The 21,628-nt window shown below is 36.2% G+C and overlaps 3 protein-coding genes across 4 annotated transcripts; 2 read left to right on the top strand and 1 right to left on the bottom strand.

Annotated features, from left to right (window-relative positions):
* Window positions 1-2,264: 2,264 nt before the first annotated feature.
* Window positions 2,265-3,660, top strand: LOC147752973 (SRA stem-loop-interacting RNA-binding protein, mitochondrial-like). The gene is made up of 2 exons (XM_086970006.1): window positions 2,265-2,488; window positions 3,380-3,660. Exons 1-2 carry the CDS (start codon window positions 2,408-2,410, stop codon window positions 3,578-3,580), a joined length of 282 nt encoding a protein of 93 aa, XP_086826132.1. The 5' UTR covers window positions 2,265-2,407; the 3' UTR covers window positions 3,581-3,660.
* A 9,127-nt stretch (window positions 3,661-12,787) lies between these two features.
* Window positions 12,788-18,024, bottom strand: Prim2 (DNA primase subunit 2). The gene is made up of 8 exons (XM_022839959.2): window positions 17,814-18,024; window positions 17,025-17,236; window positions 16,375-16,611; window positions 15,521-15,727; window positions 14,830-15,090; window positions 14,148-14,306; window positions 13,831-13,947; window positions 12,788-13,657 (listed from the first exon to the last, which is right to left on the bottom strand). Exons 1-8 carry the CDS (start codon window positions 17,917-17,919, stop codon window positions 13,421-13,423), a joined length of 1,536 nt encoding a protein of 511 aa, XP_022695694.1. The 5' UTR covers window positions 17,920-18,024; the 3' UTR covers window positions 12,788-13,420.
* A 95-nt stretch (window positions 18,025-18,119) lies between these two features.
* Window positions 18,120-21,354, top strand: Pdrg1 (Pdrg1 prefoldin-like subunit). 2 transcript variants are annotated; one of them, XM_022839972.2, is made up of 2 exons: window positions 18,120-18,561; window positions 19,645-21,354. In XM_022839972.2, exon 2 carries the CDS (start codon window positions 19,764-19,766, stop codon window positions 20,220-20,222), a length of 459 nt encoding a protein of 152 aa, XP_022695707.1. In that variant the 5' UTR covers window positions 18,120-18,561; window positions 19,645-19,763; the 3' UTR covers window positions 20,223-21,354. The 2 variants fall into 2 exon arrangements, with proteins under 2 accessions (XP_022695707.1, XP_086826134.1); XM_086970008.1 differs by lacking the exon at window positions 18,120-18,561 and adding an exon at window positions 18,594-18,799.
* The last annotated feature ends 274 nt before the right edge of the window (window positions 21,355-21,628 follow it).

Genomic DNA, 21,628 nt, shown 5'->3' on the forward strand with positions numbered 1-21,628 from the left:
AACCCACCTCGCCGCTGACGTTCCTCTGTCGCGGGGTTGCACGGCCATTGGTCATCACTCCATGATTTTACCACTCTTCTAGACATTTATATTAGATATTTCAATCTATAAATGAATTTCAGTGGCCTGGTCTATCATTGGACGAAGCATTTCCTTATATTCCGTTGTCAAATAAACTAAACCTAGTACCGTCTCCCTGATTAGACGGCAAATTAAATATAAAAACGTTTACAACAATTGATTATTTAATTGTCATTTTATTATTATTATGGTGATGCTGCATGAATGTCGCTGAACAGAACGAAGGGAAAAATGAGTCTTTTGACGGCATTGCGAGCAGTTGTTTTGGTGTCTACCTGGCCAACGATGAAGCTGCCAGCTTGATTTTCGGTGATTGATAAAGCGGTACAAGTACCATCGAAAAACAGAAACAGACTATTGCTATAATTATTCGTTCAGTGTAATTCGTAGCAGAAAGAGCGATGCGCGTTTTGCTTCCAGTTGGTATCGTTATGGTAAGAAAGCCGCAAAAATGCGGTCCAAAATCTATAAATATAGCCCAAGAACCACGAAGGATTTTTCGAGCTTGGTTAGGTTAATTTGTTCGTAGCCAGTTAGTCATTAGTGTGTCATTGCCAATTTTTTCTCCTTTTGTTTCACACCCAATTGTCGTCCCTCATTATTGTTAATATACAATGTATCGATGTTTTATGATATAGTTAAAAAATAGAAAGGAAAACTTTGTAATCGCTCCATCTTTATCATACCTTATTGTAATCATCCAGAAAAAAACCAGGGGCGCTTGGTTTGCGATGTCCAAGACAACGGACGTGTTTCGATATTTGTGCCTCTCGGAACAGTCAATCGTGTAAAGCGCGAATTACCGTAGAGGTACTTTAGCTTGAAGGATTGCAAATATGGATGGGTTTAAATTCATACAAAATTAGCTCCATTTATTCGACTAAGAAATGATCTATATGACAGTTAAAGAAGCCTTAGGAACCGAGAGTTGACACTTTGTACAGTTCGATAAAAGGATCCACATTATCCTTTAAGCCAACTTTTGGATTTACAGCAACAGCTCTTTCCAATTATGCGTTGCTATTTATGATTAGGTGTATCAGTTAGCTCTCTAGTAAGCATGCAAATATAGTAGAGGAAGCTAAGATAAGGACTAATATCGTGAACCGAAATTCAAAACGGGAGACGAATATAGCTGAATTTAAGAACCTAGATAATGAGTACCGATTTTTGTTATCGGTAGTAGTATGTACTCTTTTATTAGGCGAAATAAGGCAAAAGGGTCGCATGCGCTGTCCGAGATGGCTAGGCGTTAGCAATTGATTCTCCAGGTTCACAATCGAAAGAATAAACTATACTGGAAGAGCAAGAAGAGGAGGGCAAATGACACTTCAAAGTTGTGCAGTACTGGCCATAATCCATCAATAGTCTAAAATGTAATTGTTGATAATGTAGTTTCAATTTCAATGTGAATTTTTTTATTTCCTCACTTATGATATCGCTTGCTCCTGACAATTAGAGGTGCTCACTGTATGTACTACGTGTACTATACTTAATGCCATCGGAAGGTTGTTTCTTATACATCGCAGAAGCTTTTTATTATAAATATCTTTGCTGCCAATGACTGTATCGCTCGGTTCCAGTTTGACTGAAAATTTTAAAGTCAAATGGTTTCCTATAATTTTTGGATTGCTCTGGACTAACATTTATTTACGTAAGCGCAACACCTACTGACTTCTTGACATTGGTAACTTTATATTTAGTGAAGTTACTCGGTCATCTATTATGTGTTATATTAATTATGTACTGGCAAGGTACCCAAAAATAATTTATCTCAAATTTTATGTTACCTAGCTAACCAGCGGTATCTTTTTCACACATACTTATTATTCGAGCATGTTTTTAAGTACCGCCTAATGCGATAGACACATTGCAAACGTTGTAAACATTGCAAAGCTGGTACAACAATGGGTTCTTGCTTTACTGACACAGAAGTGTGCGCTAAGTAATAGTGCAAAGTAAATATGTAATCGTCTACAAACTGAAGCATACATACAATGATTGTGCGTTGAAAATTTTTCATTCCAACGTTAAGAACAAAATGCTACTAACAACATAAAGCCAATGAGAAAATTTTTCCCAGAGTTTATTTAGGCGTCTCTGATAGGCATGCCTGACGCGCGACGCTTTTATAGCAGACGCCAGCCGGCGTGTAGAGTACACAGACAACAAAATCATTAACCTCATTAGGAATGATTTTTATTAGAGTATGATCGAATGAAGAGCAGAAGCACGCGCTGTAGCGATCGATTTCCGCGCAACATTTGTGCGACATCTTTGTGTTCGCCATATCTTCGTGTCAGTTCGTCGTCATTTTATCAACAAAATGTCAGGAACAGCGAGGCTTTTCGTTGGAAACATCCCCTGGACGGTCGGTAAAAATGAGTTACGCAACTGCTTCTCTAATGTAAGTAAACTACGACGCGTGCAAATATCGCCGGTTCTCTAAACATACAGCTCTATCTATGCACGAACATATCTTCGTTCTGGATATGGTGTTTGTTTTACCGTTCCATGTGACTAGACATCAATAATGGTCAAAAAAGGTCGATCGAATCAAACGGACAGTCTCTTCTGTTTTCTAGTGTGTTCGTGCCTAATGTAGCATTTCTCACGAACAGAAACTACTAATGAAAATCCATTTTATTGGTTAACCGCTTTAGCGTATGTTTGTTTATAAATCATTGCGTTTTAATAGATTTATTAAGCCCAAAGTTAAAATAAGTATATATATATATATATATACTATATATATATAGAAGTATATGAAAGAAGCCTATGAAAGATCTTTTAATTACTTAGACACTAAGACATACTTTTCCGTGATGAAATACATAATATTCCTAAAATTATCATTTGAGTTCACGTAAACTTTAGTAATATGAGGAAGGCTCAGTAACCGGAATTCATTGTGAATTCAAATAAGAACTGCAACATCACGTAATGCAGGAAAATTGATACGTATAAGGAAAATGCCTATATATAAAATAGCTTTCTTTTTTACTAGTAGGTCATAGAATTAATAAACGCAAAATTTATTTTTCGTTTGTTACATTACAATATGGCCGTCTGTGGTAGACCAATGATCACTTGAGCACTGAGCACGTAAGCGTACCAAACTTGACTGCCTTAGCTTTACATTTAACTGATTTGTCAGGTTATGAAATTACCTCTAGAATACATTTTTCATTATTGTGATTAAGAATGCAATTTTATAAATTGTATGAACAGCAATAAAGATAATCATAAATGAAAATGAATACTAACAATAGGTTATAAACGGGTGTTGTGATTTCAGTTTGGAGTTGTGTCTCATGCGCATATCCAGTTCGACAAAAGCACAGGTCTCCACCGAGGTTTCGGCTTCATCCAATTTGCCCAACCAAATAGCGCGAATGCGGCAATGCGTCAATCCATTACGCTTGAAGGCAATGTTCTTGAAATTCGCGAGAGTACGAGTAGATCTGGTGGCCAAATTCGCAAGCGCCGCCAAGAATAATCCTCAGTTATTTCGATAGTTACAACTACACGTACAATGTAATAGAGAATAAATTGCTTCTTATATGGTTTTATCTTACAGTGGATTCTCTATTGTTTTTACCATATACCAACCAGAATTTGTGTTAAGCCTTTAACGCGGGCAAATCTGCCAGCGTTGTTCAGAGTTACTTTTTTTTAATACAATACAAGAGAACTACGAGCTATGATCGCATTGACAGAACGCACATTTAAAGTTTTGACGACGCATTAACATTTAGGAAGGAAAAGCTAAAAGCTTTCATGTATAGCGGGTGTTGGTCGGAGACTGACAATATATCAACTAACAGCTACGACTTGATTACCTTAATCAAACCACCATATATATATATATATAAATTTAAGTTTATATAAATATATCAAAATGACATCTTCCTTATGCTTTGTTTCTAAGACTGCATCTAGACGACAAAAAAAAACAGGTATCCTTTGCATCTCCTAAAAATGTTATTCCTGCCGGTCACGTCTATTAAATGTAACTACCATCGACTGCGACTACCGTTCTCTGCTTGGGACTTTGAACAACTAGTCATTTTCGATATATTCCTCTATGAATCTACAAATAACCTTTTAACAACAACTGTGTGTAAAGCGATACTGGTAGATATATATTCGTTTAAGTATCGCTCAAATAGACTCCATAGAAAAAATCCAACGGATTTCTATTCCAGGCTGATTGTGGGTCGGAGTCCCAAAAATGCAAGGGCTCAAACAAGCTAGAAGACCAGAACGATGCAGAAATGTGTAAAAAGTTATAAGACGACTTAGCGTACAAGTTTATCTAGACAACTCCATTAGTAATTGATACTCATCCCTGCAAAACGGCTGTCAGTTTTTGCGGCAAAAAGCTAGATGTGTCAAAAATGGCTCTTTGAATCATTTTGATAAATTTACAATTGGTTTAAATCTAAACCTGGCTGAGAATTTTTCAGTTTGCCTCTTGAAAGTCTTTCTGAAACTTATCAAAAAGCATACGAAAACTGGGAAGTTAGCCGTCGAGTTCGGCCAAAATAAGAGGTTCTTAATCTTGGTAGGGTTTGTCCAACGCAGAAACACTGGGTAGCAACTGGTCTTCGTTCGAATTCTAAAAATGCAGCTTTATCGTTCCTTATAAGGAGTTTGCTTTTTTTGTGCTACATTTAATTGTGTAGAAATTAAATGTAGCACTACCAAACGGAGTGAATAAACGCATGCGCGTTGCGACAAATGGTCCGGCAAAGTTACCCAATTTGCATGCACTATCTTGTACATATATATTGTAATAGGTCAAATATATAAGCTTAAATATATGAATAGGTACTGCCCATACAGCTATATATATTGGAATGTAATCAATTTCCACTCGACTTGAAGATATTTCAAAAAAATTCTTAATGCCTTTAACGGTTTGTCCGAATATCTTGCCCGAACGCTAAAATCAGAAAATATATATTCATATAGCGGGCCGTCCGAGCAAATTTATAATTATTTTATGGTTTGTTTCAGGGCTGTATCTAAACAAAGACATATAATTCAACGAATATTTCTGCGTATGCTATAAGGGTCACATTTGACTTTATTTCATTTATTTATTTTAGAAAGTTTATTCATTATAACGTTTCTTAACCACTATTATAGCATAATTTCGAGACGTAAACCACTCATTAGCCATTTTCGAAATTATCTAATTGAAGATAACTTTTTAACAGCAACCGCACAAAGTAATAGCGATAAGCATATATTCGTTTATGTATCACTCAAATACGCTTCAAAAAAATTAAACGGGATTACATTTTGACACAAAAAAAATTCAAAACAACCAAGAGTCCAAAAGGTGTAAACGGTTTCAGTCAAATCAAGATGTTGTATGAGCATTCTAGTAGGTTCTCGAAAAGAATTTCTATATTTTCTATAAACAACTCTAAGATACTGGAGATAACTTTTAGGCGATTTTGACAGATTTGTAAGCCTTTTAAGTTTAAACCCTATTAAAGATCTTCTGCTTTGTCGAATGGAACTTTTACGCAGATTTTTTAGATGTCGTCGGAAACTGACACTAACTTACACCGTCAATTTCAGGCAAAAAAGGAGGTTTATAGTCGCTCCATATGAATAGATTGGACAATATCTTTTTTCAAGCTGCAAAAGCGATGTACCGTTTTGCCCAGTTGTAAGTTCGTGATCTTTGTGCGGTCCAGGTTCGAATACGGCCACAGACACACATCGTTTCGTGCTGGGAGCCGGCCGTCTTATGGAATGCCTGACGGCAATGCTGGCCGTAAAACTCGAAACATGAAAGTCTTTGTGCAGATGTCTTCATTTAGTATTGAGAACAGCGTGCGCATTCTTTGTGTTCTTTAAAGGTATAGAGAGGATATGTTAAAATGTCTTTTTCCCTAAAAAGAGTAGTTGACCTGTGGCAGCGGCATATGTTTAACTGCACATTGACTTCGTCGTGCAGAAAATTTGTGCCGGTTAATAAATGTACGCTTTTTATGAACAAATTAGGAAAATTCGATTATCTCGTAAAACGGTTAAGATTAAATTCAATTGCTGCGCTAAGGCGGAGAACTATTTCTTTGGGACAGACCCATGCGTGAATAGGACGAAAACATGAGTTTAAATAAACTAATGTTAAATTCGATTGGGAACCACAAATATTCTACATGTACTAAATGCAAAGTGAATTGATTTCAATGTTTCCTCGTTAAACTTATAGTATATAAAAAAAATGTAGTAAACGTATGCTATGATCACCTTTGCACCGCTAGTTTTTGACTATTATTTTGGTCGTTGAAGCTGAAGTAGCGACTCATGCCTTTACACTAAAACACTACTTCGAATTAGAGCTGTCTAAAAAACGGATTAGCACAACGAAGTTAAACAGAATGATAATACAGTTGGACTGGGAATAAAAGCTATAGGATTATTTAGTATTCTTTCCTCACGTTCATCCTTCTGACCCGGTTGAATATCCAAAGCAAATATATTCTGTAAACATAAAAGAATAAGCAGTCTACAAGAGTTCGTTACATTCAGGGATTTTCACGAAAATTCAGATTGCTTCACACATAGCGTAGCTGTTAGGGGACCGTTTAGCACTCTGGCAAACTTGGATCTATTGCGTTTTGCTAGAAAAAAAGATCATTACATTTTGCAGCGAGCATACTCAGTTAAATTAATAATAACTTGAAGTAAGCTCGCCAGAAGCCAATGGATATATCATTTATGTACCTTGAACTGTATAAATTGAATCTAAAGAGAGGGAAAAAGAAGACTGCAGGTTATTTAGCTCTCCAAACAAATTCAAGTACAAATTAGCTGGATATTTAAACTAGAATAGTTGTGATGAAACCTGCTATTTGAAAACAGGCTTTGTCGGAGTTATAGTTTTTTACTGATTTTTTCATTGTGCATCACTGATGCTGCGTGTACTGCTCCATTCGTTACAACTTTATATTTCAAGTATTTTTTCCTACCCGCTACACTTCTTAAGAACTCGCGCTTCCAAGACACAACTCATCAAGGGCGCGCTTTTTCAAGTTCCCGACTTTTAATCTCGTTTATTTCCTTTTTTGTTTCATAACTGCATGTGCTTACGGGATCTGCGTCGAAAGCCGAATTTTGATTACTTTCATTAATCAACGAAGTTCATCTTTATAATTATGAAAATAATTAATGGCGACTAATTGTTTTGACAGAAAAAACAGGGAGAAGGGAGGTTCTAACGAGTCGGGTTAACCGCTCCTTATGCACTTTGCTTAAAGAGAGTGAAGTTTTTCTACCCGATAGCAGACAAGCCAGCAAATAGAAGCTACACTTCTCATATTATCTACAATCCTAGCTAATTAAAATATGTCACTGTGTTAAATAGACATGGTGTAACTAATGATGTAAAAAAGCATTTCGTATTGCTTTTGTAGATGTACAGCAGCGAGTTTCTCCTAGTCGAGACCTAGCAAGCCAAGAACATACTTGACAAGGATCAAATCTAGTCCAGTTTCTCTCTAGCTTATAAGCTTAACCTCGTAAAGATTCGATTTATTTAATAGATTTGAGAAATTTATTTCGATCTACCTACAATATGAATTCGTTCGCGCTTTTTAGCCGCATTTACGATCTTTTAGCTTTGTCTACTATTTGTTTCACGGTGGCTCTTTCCTGGGCACGATACCTGCACCGAGAGACACAACATTCATCGGAGGAATATCGTTAGCATTTTATGGATACAGAGAAAATAATGGCTTAATATTGCTAAAATTGTAATAAATCACTATATTCTGGCAATTGTTATAGTATTAATAATTAATATTGGTGTTGTTGCATGTAACCATTTCTTAAATGGGTGTAACTGTTTGAGAAGAAAGCACACGTCGAAAGCCCCGTCATACCCCTAGTCGATATTCGTTCCCGTCACATATCATGACAATGCCCCGTAACTTTACAGCTTATATATAATAACTAATGGTAATAAAATTAATTAATCACGATCAAAGCAGTAATTTCACTCGTAATTAATGACGAACTGATTTTGTGCGCCACTAAGGATTGGTTGTTTGAATATAATAGTTTCTATCTTTCAGATAGCTCATAGTTGGCGTCAGGAACATACCCTGTTCTTCGTTAGACATACTTTAACGAAGCAGGTACGTACTTTGACTACTGAGTGCGTCTACTCACTGCTCCTATGATCAGTAAAAAAAAAGGAGTAGTCCATGTAAACATTTCCATAGATGCTAGAGATAAAGTTAAATTGATTGTAAATAAAAAAAAATATAGTAAGAGCAGAAGATACCAATTTAAATCGCATCATCAACGATTTTATCGAATTACAGACGATCAAGCTACACATCTTGAATAGTGTCGTCGTTAAAGTGTCTATTGAACACTAGCCGTGTCGTTACGTCTGAAACCCTGCGTGTCCTTACATTCACCGTATCGGAACCGTCGTATTTAGTTCAACCTATTATTTGTATGAACTGAAATGATATATATGATTCGATAACGATATGTAACTTAATTTTACATCGATCTTCGGGAAACTTGTACTTCGTATCTTTGTTGTCATGGTGTGAACGCGAATACACAGACCGATCGACGAAAAAATTACATATGACCTTAAAAAATAAGGGAGTTCACATAGGAGCGTAATTTAAGTAGTATCACGTACTATGTGACTCAATAGTCAGATGAATGCTTATTTGTAAATGTCGTAAATTTTTGATGCATCGTTCTCAGCTGTTAAATATCAATGACGTTCCAAAAGCCTTCTGATTTTAATTGTGCCACTTACTTCTAAGTATTTTGGTGAAGTTTGCGGAATAGTGTATTTGATCAATTAAAACTGTGTTTGATTGAAAAGGGAAGAATAACGTAAACATGCAGAGCTTTAAATACACGGCTTCATTTGCATTATGACTGTCAAAGCCAACAGTTATTAACTTTTTTCGGTATTTTTCTCATTATCAGGTATCAACAAAAGCTCACTCAACTTGAAGGCCGCTGGTTCCAGCAAACTGACATGCTCTAGCAAGTCGCTTACTATGTTAAGGCTAGGCTCGAGCATGAAACGAATTTGAAGAAATATTGAAACAAGAGCGCACATTTGGATGTCACCCAATTTGAAGTTCACGTGGAGGTAACATCTGGAAGGACTTAATCTACAAGGACAAACACAGAATTGATAAAATCGTAAACTAATATGCATTGATAGTATTTATGAGGCAATTCGCCTTATCAAATAATAAGCGAAACAGATACAATTTATATCATATTCGTTATATATTAATAATAATATTACCCAATAGAAATAATTTTACTCAATAGACTTAAGTGGGCTGACATTTTCCGCACTGGTGCAATAGCAAGCAGACGGTTCTATTATAAATATCGATAGCTTTCGTTTCCTCAGAATCTTCCATAGAGAACGTGTTATTGGCAGAAATCGTTGCTGTTTTGACGTTATATCTCTTTTCTTTATTAATGAGCGTTTTTATCCGTGACAACACTTTTAAATCGATTCTCCGCCTCAGGGCAGACATCTTGGTTAGCGGAAGTTTGTAAATCTAGTCTAAGTGTGATTGTATAGTTGCAGGAGATTCGATCTGGGGTTGAACCTTCTTCGGGCAAAATGGTCACTGTTTTCGCGTGTTTCGTGGGCCATTCCCGTGTTCAGCTGAACTACCTTCGCGATCTCGCATCTCTTGAAAAGATTAGAGATCTTTGTACGAAATAAATGATCTGCTACAATGCCACATTGAGCATGCAGAGCAGAGTAAATACTGGCTTAACTTGCAAAGTGAGTTGTTCAAACTTTGGAGCAGGATAAAATTATTTTGCATAGTTACTTTCAGTGTCTTAGCCTCTCTTACTCATTCCATATCCACATTATATTCAGCTCATATATAGTTGCATTAAATAATGTTAGTTTAACGTGGGTCGGTAAGCAACCTATTCGTTGCTTGATCTGTGTGTCATAAGAACACCCCAAGTTTGAGTGCTTCGGCTCGTCTCTGCCGTTACAAGATTTCGCAAAGTATAGTTACTCGTACTTCTTCGTGGTTACCGGTCGAACAGATCGGAGCTGTAGTGTCTTTTTTGGTTGGTAACTAACCGCTCCTTACAACGATGATGTTAGAGAACAATGTACAAAGAGACTTGGTCTATACCATACCTTCAGTCCACCAAAGGTACACCGATCTAGGCGCATGCGCAGTAGCTGCTTGGCCTCAATACTTCTGTGATCGTTTGTTTGTTGTCCATGTTCATATTATGGGTTATGCAACCCACCGCCACTACTACCATTTCCCGCGACACTGACTTATTTTCTACTACTTCTTCTCTATACAGCGTGAAAAACTGTGGGTAAGAGAAGGAACGCTCACTTTGTTGCATCGAAAAGTTGCTATCGGGAAAGCAGCATTACATATGAAAAATGAATATCACCGTCAGGGTGAGAAATCGTCACTCTCACAACAGTGATTGATATAAAAAAATCCTCTCCATTAATTGCTCTCTTCCACAACCACTTGTAACAATAAAAGTAATAATAACAACGGCAATTAGCTATTGTTCATTTATAGGTGCTTTCAAGGCTGTTACTGCTCCTGTAGTTAGTGTTACTAGTAGAGCTCTATCATAAAGCTTAATTGTTCATAATAGCAACAACTTTTACTAACTAAGTTAATTCAACCGCTGAAATGGGTATGACAACGCATCGTTTCTCACACATTTAGTTTCGCGCGAATACTTACAACTTGAAACGGTAACCTGGTGTCGTGTTCCACTGTACGATTTGAAGTAAAGGTAGCAAATTACAGCTAATAGTAGTAGCTGCCACAATCAATCCAGTGTATCCTTTTGTCAACCAGTCTACCCCAGAGATACGAATCTCGCGGAAAGCGGAGTCAAAGATGACCCACGAATTGCGACAATCAAGCAGCAGAACGAGCCCTAAATAATAAGTGATGAACTATCCAAAGAGAAATATATTGAGTGAGAGAAGCCCAATTGAGACAGAAGATGAGTTTTGTAATCATCGCCACCATGACAGCATAGTACGTAATGTATTTACTTAGGACATTTTATGGTTTAGGTTCGAACCCGGGCATACACAGAACTCATTTCGTGCAAAGAGTCAGCCGTTCGATGTTAATCTTAACGATGATACTGGACATAAAACTCGAAGTATAGAGCTTTGTATAAAGATAAATGTGAAAACGCTAATGTGTACATACATAAATTATGAAATACTTTGTCTCGTATTTCTGACGATATTAGTTTCTGTGATCATAACAGTCACATGTAGCAACTCAACCAGTTCCCAAACACTCTGAGCTACTTTCACTGTAATTACTAGCGACATCAATTTCTGATAGGGTTTTTCCAATGCAATGTTATATCACTGTATTCCATTGACCCAACGAGCTTTGGTATACTAGTTTCAGTTTTATCAGGAATTTAATTAAGGGAATTTGATGTAGTGAAAAATGCTTTGCCTTTTGCTCTAGCGAATTGAGAAGGGCACTTATTGGTTCATTTTGTACAGCGCGGTAAAAATATAGGTGTATTTATAAGGAATGATTCAACCACTTTTTCGCCATAACCCTATTGCACTAAATGCAAGCAGGTTCTTATCGTAAACCATTCATATAAATCTGTTACACTATTAGCTCTATCGCAAATCCAAACTTGCGGATTTTCAGAGTTTCCCCAGCTGATTTTGTTCATTTGGTCCGTGACATAAGCAACTATTCCTCTAACCTCTTACCTCTCGCTTAGTTTTTATCGATCTTAGGATATTTGAGTGTAATAATCAAATAATTTTTTAGTGTTAATCGTTTGACCTACAATGTCCCTCGCCTCTCTACCTTGTTCACTCGAGTTCCCATAGAAGTGGATCTGTAAGCCTGTTCCGCAAGTTAGTCCCGTAGTCAACGTGTGAATTTTTGTTAGAGATATGGCGTTAGCTTAGCTGTGATAGCTTGTCATTAAGCTTTTCTGAATGAAGACAATTTAATTCTAACTCGTTTTAACCAAAAAGAACGGATACAAATAGGCACGAGCAATACCTTTTCTTTCTTCCGTCGCTATATTGAGAATGACTGGAACAAAAAATATTTATTTATCTAAACCTTACATTAATGTTGGGCATGCAACATAATCTGAGGAAAAGGTCTACCGGACTCCAGATTAGGTCAACGTTTCGTACATATCATTTCCTATTAATAGGATGTATACACAACTATGTAAAGCTTTCTGTTCTTGAATCATCTTCATTACGTCCATTATCTACGCTTGTTTAATGCGAAGTCCATATTTATGGGATAGAATAGCTGGTGGAAAAATACCCTAGACTGACTGTCCTAATGTAATATATTAACAATCATATGATACTACCTTTCTTTTGGACAGCATAGTAGCCAAATTAGATCCTTGACCATTAGAGTTCAATAATATCTTGCAAGATGTGGTTACCAAAGCTTGCAACGTGAGTTTGGTGAGGAGAATTAAAAAAGCCATGTCTCGCTTTCAGAGTTCTAGAGTTTAGACAGGATTTTGACCTATTAGGTTACATTACTTGGCTAATAAATGGCAACGATAAGTCACCAAATTATATTCGATCAAACAAACTATATTTAAAAATAAACTATGAAGCTTTGAATTTATAATAAATAATGAGGCGCGTACGTAGATCCATTACGTACATTGAATCTTTCGATTTACGTTTATTTGCGTTTATCTAAGTAAAAAAAACTTCCAATGAAATTCATTATATATATATATACCAAGTAATACAAAACCATTCATACAGCGTTTTTAACAGAAAATGTTCTGACTATGGATATTGTTCTTAATGAGATAGAATGACACCAACGAATTGACTGCATTCGTTGCTTGAGGAAAAGAAGCCTTAAGACAAGTTCCAGTTATAGAAATCAACGGCTAGACAAGAGTGGTTTAATGCTAAGTAAGTGATATGTCTAGCGGTAACGATATATATTTGTTTTTTGTATTGTTTATTCGGCCTCTGTTAAGCGTTAGCTAAAACCAGAAAAAAAAAAGAAAATCGTACACAAATGAGGCAATGATGCTTTTATATATGTAGTGCTGTTGAGATTCTTGACCAGTCGATAGATTTTGCTATTATGCGCAACAAAGAATTTGACTAAAAAAGACCTCAGGCCAGCCTGTCGGCGGTCTTATCATAATCAGCCAAAGACGATTTTAGACCGCCCGAGCATTTACCATTAAATGCAAATATAATAATTCGTCCGTCTACTAATACACTATCACCCTCATCTAATATTTGAAAGTAATGCTTTCACACATCATCATCGTCCATATGATCCCCTGCCGCTTCCTCTACTTCTTGCTTTATGTCCCGTTCTTCTGGTTCTGGCTTTGCCTTCTTATATATTTTGGTAATCGTCTTTTCAGTCTTATTGGGTTCTGTTGGAAGTTGAGAAGTGCCTTTCAGTACTTTGTCGCTTTCCTCAAAGTACTGATTCGGGTGGACAATGCTTTGGCCTAGTATACGTCCCGTACGATTTTCGAATACCTGTTTAATTAGAGTGACGTTCCAGATACCACCAGAAGAACAAAAATTCAGCATTCAGTCCTAATCAGCTAGCTAAGAAAGACCAGTTATCAAATAAAAGGCATTAATGTCTAATAATCTGATATTTTCCATGAATAAAAATAGAAATTACTTTTCTGCATGTTCATACTGACTCGTGTGCATGCAGCTTGATAGTTGAAGTTCTTCACATCCGCAAGTACATCACTGATTACACTTGGAGTCACTCCACGGCTGCGAAGGCGCGATTTTAGCACTTCCGTGTCTAGAGTCTAGAAAATTTAAGGTAACGGTACAAGTAAGGGAAGATTATTGGAGTTATTGCCTGGTTGCTCATTGCTAACCTTAGAAGAACTATATACAAGGTGCTTTCGTGCACGAAGCCTATTTCAAGCTAGTGATTTTCTCCTGTTGTCGCAAATGGAAATACAACAATGTGCAACGTAAGTTAAGACATGTCTGCTGATAATACCTTGTACGGACAGCCGTGACATTCCATACCGGAAGGATTGTGTAAGCTAGCCATCTTCATGCAGTTGTATGGTCGGTAATCTGCTCTCTTGCCTTCTTTTCCGTATGAGTGACGTATTGCGTACGCATACTCTTTGCTAAATTTCTCCTGACCAATAGACTTCAGTAAAAAAAAAACACAAAAATACCATTTTGCCTTTGAGTTGTGGAAAATCTGCGATAAAGGTACGGGCGTAGATACTCCCTGCATTTTCAGGATGAAAATTTTTTCAGTGTACTCACTAAAAACCGAGCAGCCAAATATGAATATAGTCACATACGTTGAAACAATAACAAACTAAACGAATTCTATGCCTATATTACAAAACCTATATTACATAATATAAGTTGTGCGAAATTGATCTAGCAGATCGACATCTTCTAAGCGAAACTGTGAGGAATCAATTCTTATCGAAGAAACAACCATAGAATTTTATTCCACGAAAATCTAAAAGTTTACAACACTCAGTTTCATCACTTACAACTAAAACCAATGAAGCACATTAATAATAATTAATAGTAATAAATTATATCTTTAGTCTTATCATTAGAAATACTGAACGCTAAAAATAATCGTATGATAAATTCAAATTGTTGTAATATATTTTAACTAGTAATGGGCTTTTGTAACATTGATACCTTACCTTGGCGAACTCTTGACTGAAGAATTTAAGAGAATCATCCATGGACAATCCGATACCTTTCAGGAAAAGGGTTAACGACAAACGTCCTGTGTGTTTCAGATGGTGCTTTTCCCGGAGCCAGTCGTGCATCACTGACATGCAAAGAGGATAAGCGCTTTTCGATAGACTATCGAGATCCGCAGGCGTCACGGAACCTTCGTCGCGAAAAGTGCGTTCAGCTTGGATTTGCCGACGCGCCAAAAGTTTTATCAACGGCGCCACCTATTATTTTGCATGTGCGACCATTTTGTAAAGTTGATAAGGGTAGATGATTATGCAACTTTATTGACCTTTGTAAACTTTCCATTTCAAACCGAAAAATTAAAAAAGTCTTTTTAATAATAGAGATTATGAAATATGAGTGAGAAAACTGAAGCTTGCCTGTGGCCTATTTCTCTTCAAGCCTATAAACATTGGTAATCAAAGGGCCTTATAATATACACAAAAACTAGGGTAGATAAATTCTACAATTTTAAGACCTAAGCACGTTTTTTTTTCAATTCCGAACCAATCAACACAGAAAAGAAGACATAAATAAAACTCAACACGAGCGCTCATCTAGGTCATATTAAAATACCTCAAAAATGACGAAAATATTGCTCATTAACTCTAGTTGGATATAAGAATATTGAATCAATTGATGAACTTCAACCTGGTCGTCCTTGTTGTAGATATTGGGGCAAGTCGCAAGCTTTGTCAGCATCTTGGAGAGATATGTGCGAAATTCCGAGACGACGATGCCCTTTGTGTCTTCGGGAAGAAGGTAAGCGTAACCATGGCGAACGAAAACTCGACGTCTTGATACCATATCAGGCACTATTGTAAAGTGAACCTTGTATAGGCTTGATGAATTGACAAGCTGCAACAAAAAATACGGGGTGAAGGAATTACGCGATCAAAGCCGCGATTCCTCTTTTGAGTGTCCATACGGCAGGTAATTTTAAAACTCATATTGATACATACCGTCTTCTACGTTCAATACGTGTATCTTGTATTTTTTAACGTTATAAAGAAGGAGCTTTCAATAATTTTTTTCGTTTGAAAACTTTTACTTTAGAAGTCAGTTTTTTTCTGCGTACAAACTTGACAGCAAAACCTGAACCTCTAGATCGCTTGTTTTTATAGAACGAGACAACGATTTCAAACGGATTTACCTAATGATATAGGAATACACTTATAATGATTCTAACTTGTGACACATGGTGTTTATCAATGTGACTTTTTATAATGTTGTCCAATAGAAAATGGAACTTGCCCCCGACATGTGAGGCCGCACGTTAAGCTTGATCGTGATTATAATCTCTTACTATGCTTTTAAAAACATTATTTTGGAATCATAATCGAGAAAAGTCTTTGTTACGTTTTTCTTTTAACACCATGTAAATAATGAAAGAGTGACTAGATGTAGATACTTTATGGAACTGTCCTTTAAAGAAGAGATCCTTGAAAAACAAAAACAACTGAAATGAACAATCGAAGAAAAACATTCTAATAAATGTTGATCACCTGAGCGTTCGCTTGGGGCCTGGCTGCTATCACTTGATTAATTATATCAGCTTTTTCCTCAGTATCGACTGGATCAAAAATAAGATTCCAATCTTCCTGAAACATTCGTATCATTTCAGAACTTTCACGCTCAAGTCGACAGCGGAATAACTCAGTTTCCCATTGGAGGTACCACCGACGAAGATCTTCGCTTTGGCAATATACCAGCCGTAGAGTAAAGTGGGACATAACATCGAGCTGCGAATAATAAAAGGATCCCATACCTTATTTCACTATGTGAGTTTTACTCTATGCGTGTGAATGCAGCAATTGGAAGGAATTATAAGCGTGAAGAATGCATTTACGTGGCATTAGCAACATCAGAGTTCAAAAGGAGTGCATGGTACCACAACATACCAACTACCAATGTAGACTTGAAGATAATCAGCCTTAGCACTACATATAGTAAAATTATACGTGTAATATATGTATAATTCGATGATAAGGGTCGCTTTCCTTAATTGTCAGGCTAATAGTATCATGAGATACATATATTAACACGTTAAAAAATACATGGAAGCCTGATGCTCTAGTCAAGCATCCAAAGAATTAACATATAGAAACTATATACGATTTCATTAAGCATTTTGGAAGTAGATTCTATCTAAAACCTTCTTGTGTTCAAGGCCTCCGTCAGGGTCACTAGAACTGGAAATCCAATGCCTGAGCTTCTTCTCTCTGAGGCTTTTCAGAAGTTGTGGTTCGAACTCAGTACTGCTTCTGGCCATACGCCCACAGAGATCTTCTAACGTTTGCAACACTTGAAGACGATCAAAAGCTGCTTGATAGAACTCTTCGATGCCGCAGAAATCTGGTAAAATATCTATAAAAACAATCTGCTTGTAGCTAAGATATAGTACGGGAATTCACTGGAGGCGCCAAAAATGACTTAAGCTAGCAGCACCGTACTATGTACGATTTTAAATGTCTGTTCCGCTTTACAGAATATTGAAACAAGGAAGGATCTATCTATAGTTTTTCTGATTTTTTAAACAACCAAGCCTCAGGTATATACTTCACATATATAAAGGATTCAATGAAGCTATGAGCTCATATTAAAATTGGAAGGGTTACTTCAAACCCCACGAAGAATACCTGCATAACATAGATGATAAAATAATACAATTGAAAAAAATTGCAGCACATGTCTTAATTTAGATATGCATGCTGTTAGATGTGGCAAGACTCGCCTGTGTGCTTAAGCAGTTTTCGAAAAATTACTTTTCTCGTTTTGTAAATCTCTATCTATAAAAAATTGACATCACTAATTTTATAACATTCTGCTTAATTTTATATCGCTTATTTATGCTTAATTTTATATTTTGCTAGTTAATTGCTTACGGTGAAATGTATATCTACGCAATGATGTTATACGCACGCATTACTATCTTTATACGTACCTTCAGGAGTTTCATACATATCCAATAATGTGATTTTACGTTGTTTGAAGCCTAATTTATTTGGTCTTAAAGGACCGCCTATGCGACGACTTTTATTAAACTGCATTGTAACAGTTTCTAATAAAAACTATAAATATAACATATATACTTATTTTCGGCACTTATAGAACAGATATGGCCTGACGTGATACGGGTATTGGTAAAGATTTTGGCGCCAATTATCCAAATCGAATGAACGAATTCTTCAGACGGGGCATAGGCGGCTCGGAAGAAAGTGATCCATGAGATTCGTTTCTGCTGAAGCGCCCATGTAAAAGCAGAAATTTAGTAACTTGCTACGTATTTCGATGTCTTATCAAAATTTACAAGACATTTTCTGAAAAAGCCACCTAGAACTACTTCGGAGAATCCCTACGATAAATCTTGTTGTTTCAAACAAATGTCAGATGATCAGCGAGAGCATTGTGATTTTGCCTACGCAGCGTCAACTGATTAGTGTTTGTCTTCGCATGTGAATCAAGTGTTACCTAAAGTTCGCGTCAGCGGCTTTTATATCGTCACTGAGTATACAAAACCTTTACGGAATTGTCGAGATGGTTTCAGTTATCGAAAGTATATTTCTTAAAGCCAAATTTACTCATGGCTGGTACAGCTTCTAACACAGAATCAATTTTCTCCATTGCCGTGCTCCTTTACGAGAGATTATTGGAACGACAAGGAGTATACTACAGTGTACGCAACTTCGACAGTAAGGATCGTATGCTACTGTGGAAGACTATGACAGCACACAATCTTCAAAAATATAAGGATTTAAAGCAAACTCAGTTCCGAGAATGAAAAGATACAGTTTATAATTTATTATAGACTTCCATAGACATCTGTTGTGCGTAAATTCTATCTTATGATGCAGAACTATCTATCTATGTTTCAGTTATAAATTTATAACATAAATTGAATTGAAAGCACTTTTATTTACACAAAGAAGGGTGAGTGGTACCTATAACAGGTATTTTTTCCAAATGATTATACACAACTAATTAAAAAAGAAAACAGATGTACTGCAGTACACCTGTTTTTCTCTTTTTTTTTTCTAAACCAACAAATCTGGTTAAATAGATAGATATCGCAAAAAATTGTCATCATGTTAAATTGAAATATTTACCACGTTTCGTTACCACCATAAATAAATGTTTCGCATTTTATGTATGATCTGCCATTAAGCATTGTTGCAGACTGTTGGGACGTAGCACAAAGCGAATTGTGTCAATGTCCGGTTTCGAATTTAGGCCACCTTGCGCGTCCCTAAGCTGTTGATAGCTATATACATTTAGCAATCTTGCGAAATCCTCCGCTTGGAACTCTTTTCTATTACAGTTTATTAAGCTTGATTACTTCTATACTTTCGGATAAAGTTTTAGGTTTACTATATGGGTACTTGCAAAGGTTTTAAGGTGCCATATATCATGAGCATTTTTTTCTTTCGTCAGCATAATGATCGACATTTGCCGGTCGTCAAAATCTCGTTGACATCACGAAAATATTTCCTTTTTTATTGTATTTATATGCATATTTACAATAAAAAATATGTTATCGTTTCAGCGTCTATATGATTGTACTGACTCCCGTAGGTTTGATACTGACTATCATTTATTTCTGAATAACATTTTTTGTTGTGTTTCAGTTTTGGCCTATAATGTTTCGGCAAGCGATGTAATCCTTAATCGAGAAATGAATACGAATTGCCAGTACAAAACGAATTGGGCGTTAGGTAGACATTTCTTTGCTATTCAGTTTGACAGTGTTGAATGCGTGTGTGTTCTTTGTATGGTAGGGAAATCATCTCTACAAATGGATACTCGTTAGTCAACGCGCGTCCGGAGTTACCTCTTTGTGTGATTGAAGTGTTTTAGAACTGCTCGAAGAGTCTTTATTGATAGCCTGAGGGTTACTATGGCAAGCCAAAGTGATACAGACTCGGATTTCGCGAAGATCTTTGCCTTAATAAAGCAGATGGAATTGATTGCTGAAGACATCCTCGCCGATCGCCAGAAACTGATCGAACTCGATCGACGAAGACAAAAAAATCGTGAAGCCCAGAGGGCATTAAAACAATGTACTAGAACGACAACAAGCATCAACGAGTCACAATCAGGAGAGGCGGCCTCACGCACCTGGTGTGTTTACGGAAGCTCACTCGTTCGGATTGGGACTGCTCGAGCAGTGGATATCATTGATAAGGAGCAGGAAGATATTGAGGAAGAGATCAAGACCGTGCGTAGAAAGATTATACATTCTACTGAGAAACTTGCTGCACTTGAAGGTAGAAAAGGTGTTCAGGATTTTTGTTTAAAACCACTCACAAGAGTAGAGCGGGATGCGATCCATAAAATTATAGAGCCGTCTGCATAATAATCGAAAAGCATTATTATAGTTCTTGTTATGCAACAAGAAGGTATTTATCACTTCAATTAAGATTAATCGCAGAGGTTTAATGATTACTAGATAATATTATTGTATACTTATTATCTCAACGAATCCAAAACTATAAAAGGAAGAGTATAAATGATTGAATATTACAAAAAATGTGCTTTTTGGCACAACAAGTTGTAGCGTGGCAGATGTGTACATGTTATCTATTTTCCTAATAGGCATAATCATGATGATGCTTATCATTCGCAAAGCAGCATGTACATTTTACCTAAAGCCCTTCAATGAGATTCTAACTGTTAATGTTGTTGAGATTACAGTCTTCTATAGGATTTAACTCGAAGTGAAAAATATCTACACATTACGTACATACATAGACATGATTACGTGCGCTGAAGAAATATTCTCTAAAGTTGTTGAAGATGAGCACCCCGAAAATGCTTATTGTTGATTAGAGAAATAAATTCATTGTCAATCTACCATATTACGTGTACAAACTGTACATAGAACACATGTTTCAAATACCTAACTTAGCATTAGGTATTATTAAAGTAGTATTAGGTAGTACTTAACTTTATTTGTTAAGTTTTCTTCTACAATGTATCGTTTTCTTAGGATTAAATGTTGTCACCCCACATACGTGGTTTGTTCGGACTACATACGTTTATCTTAAGCTCAAATTTCGGAACGAACGCACCATATTTCAAGATGTAATAATCTCGTGACATTTTATAAAATATAAATCAAATTTAGGATTATGGCGACACTGTGGAGATAACGAATTGACTGTGACGAAAAGAAAAAAGAGGTTCTCTTTCATTTGTTCCTCATATAAAAATGGATTTTTTTCTATTTGCATTTAGTTAAAATGGATTAAAGCGTTTGAGCATGAAAGCATTCTAGATTATGCAAAAATTACTTTTTCGGAAAACATCAATTTCTTATTTTTCAGAAAACCACTAATAGGAAGAACCGGTTTCAGTTAAGAACCTGAAAATGCTTTTGTTGTAGACTGATGTAAACAAGGAAGAAAATGCTATTTTGTGCTTCTACTTTATTATCGATTGGGATTGTATAAAACATAATGTGAGAATAATAAATTATTATAATTTATTATTATATAGTTATCTATGTACATTAATATATCGTTTGTATATCGCCCTAATGCTCTTTTTTACACCACTTATAACTAAATTCCTCGACGAGGATCCATTTCATTTCAAGCCTCATAAAGGGGCTAACGAACTAGAACGACGTGAATGGCAACCTTAAAGGTTGTTTCTACGGTTATCGGCATCGTTATTACCATTGAGATAACAGACCAATTTACAGTCTGGCGGCTAATGTTAGTCTAAAGCAGGTCATAATTTCTCCTCTCTGAATCCTAT

This window comes from Varroa jacobsoni, unplaced genomic scaffold (genome assembly GCF_002532875.2).
Source record: "Varroa jacobsoni isolate VJ856 unplaced genomic scaffold, vjacob_1.0 scaffold_840, whole genome shotgun sequence".
Taxonomy (NCBI): domain Eukaryota; kingdom Metazoa; phylum Arthropoda; class Arachnida; order Mesostigmata; family Varroidae; genus Varroa; species Varroa jacobsoni.